The 1,615-nt window shown below is 54.0% G+C and overlaps 1 protein-coding gene across 1 annotated transcript; it reads left to right on the forward strand.

Annotated features, from left to right (window-relative positions):
* Nucleotides 1-535: 535 nt before the first annotated feature.
* Nucleotides 536-1,588, forward strand: LOC104942809 (nucleus accumbens-associated protein 2-like; the record flags this gene model as incomplete). Its single annotated transcript, XM_010768109.1, has 2 exons — nucleotides 536-753; nucleotides 1,328-1,588. Coding segments are annotated over exons 1-2 (282 nt in total), but the record flags the coding sequence as incomplete, so codon positions are not given.
* Nucleotides 1,589-1,615: the final 27 nt, after the last annotated feature.

Genomic DNA, 1,615 nt, shown 5'->3' on the forward strand with positions numbered 1-1,615 from the left:
AAGTGGCGTACACTTAGCGTACCTTGGTATCCCTTGGCGTACCTTAGCGTACCTTGGTGTCCCTTGGCGTACCTTAGCGTACCTTGGTGTCCCTTGGCGTACCTTAGCGTACCTTGGCGTCCAGTTTACCAGATCTGAGACCGAGCGGACTGAGCACATTCCTGTTTTGTCCACTGGGAGATTCACCTGAAGCTGTTAAGGAGGAACAGGAAGCAGTTTGAGGTTCCTTGTTGGTGGTCCTAACCCTCAGTCCTGCCTGCTGATATCAGTACAGAGGTTCCCCTAGGGTCAGTCCATAGGGGCCTTTGGACTTAGCTAGGGAGCCAGAAGGTCAGCGGTTCAAGACCCTGAACGACCCAGTACTGAGGTGCCCTTGAGTAACGCCCTGAATCCCTGACTGCTCCCCTGGTTGGGAGCAACCTGTTGCTCGACATCTCTCCGTTTAACAGTGTGTTTGTGTTCAGTCCTGCTGTGCATGTGTGTTGTTCTGTGTGTAATCACAACCCAGTGACGATGACCTCTGACCTCTCAGGTTCTTCCTCCTCCTGCTGTTTCTGTGTTGACCTCCACCTTGACGGTCCAGCATCTGAACTCTGACCTCTCCTCACCAGCAACATGGATGTGAAGCGTTTTGGCGGTGCTCTCTGCAGGATCCCTGACACCTAGACTCTCCGGACCGCCTCCCACTCGCCTTCACATCCTCTCCCGACCTCTGGGCCGACGGCGGCCACCATGTCGGAGGGGCTACTGCAGGTCAGAAGATCAGGGTTACTGGGGGGGTGGGGGTTACTGTCAGACCAGGGGTTCTTTTATCCCACAGTTTAAGAACAACCTGATGGACCAAAGTCGAGAGTGAACCAGTACAGAGTATCCAGAAACACTACCTAGTCTTTAACTATAATCAGAATACTTCTTTACCCCCCAGGTGCAGATTGCTCCATTTTAGTTTTATACAAAAATGTAAGTGTAACGAATGTGCTCTTTGGACCACACAGTGTCAAGAGGTAGATATTAGTATTAAAGATGTCAGTGCTGGACTTAATATAGATGGGACGGCCGGGGCGAGGGAGGACCCGAGCCAATCAGTGAACAGCGTCACGTTGACCTGTGGTACAAAGGGTCATGATGGGGCTGATGATTTAAATCAGAGTGGACTGTTGTTCAGGTATAAGGCAACCCTAGTTCAGCCCCATCTGAAGGGGGGGCGGTGCTGATTGAATCTCGAAAACACAAATATAAAAAGAGGATAGTTGAATACTGGATTCTGATTGGTCGATATGGACATTTCCTCCTGCTGAGACCGCTGACCCCGCATGTGTCCCTGTAGGTGGAGATCCCGGACTTTGGCGGCAGCGTTCTGGTCAGCCTGAACCAGCAGCGTCTGCGCGGTCAGTACTGCGACGTGTCCGTCCTCGTGCAGGGTCAGGCCTTCAAGGCCCACCGCGCCGTGCTGGCTGCCTCCTCGCTGTACTTCAGAGACCTCTTCAGCTCCGACTCCTCCTCCTCACCCTCTCTCTCTCTCTCCTCCTCCTCCTCCTCCGTCCGTCCGTCCGTCCGTCCGTCCGTCCGTCCCGTCCCGTCCCGTCCCGTACCGTCCGTCCGTACCGTACCGTAC

This window comes from Notothenia coriiceps, unplaced genomic scaffold (genome assembly GCF_000735185.1).
Source record: "Notothenia coriiceps isolate Sejong01 unplaced genomic scaffold, NC01 NC01_scaffold00005142, whole genome shotgun sequence".
Taxonomy (NCBI): domain Eukaryota; kingdom Metazoa; phylum Chordata; class Actinopteri; order Perciformes; family Nototheniidae; genus Notothenia; species Notothenia coriiceps.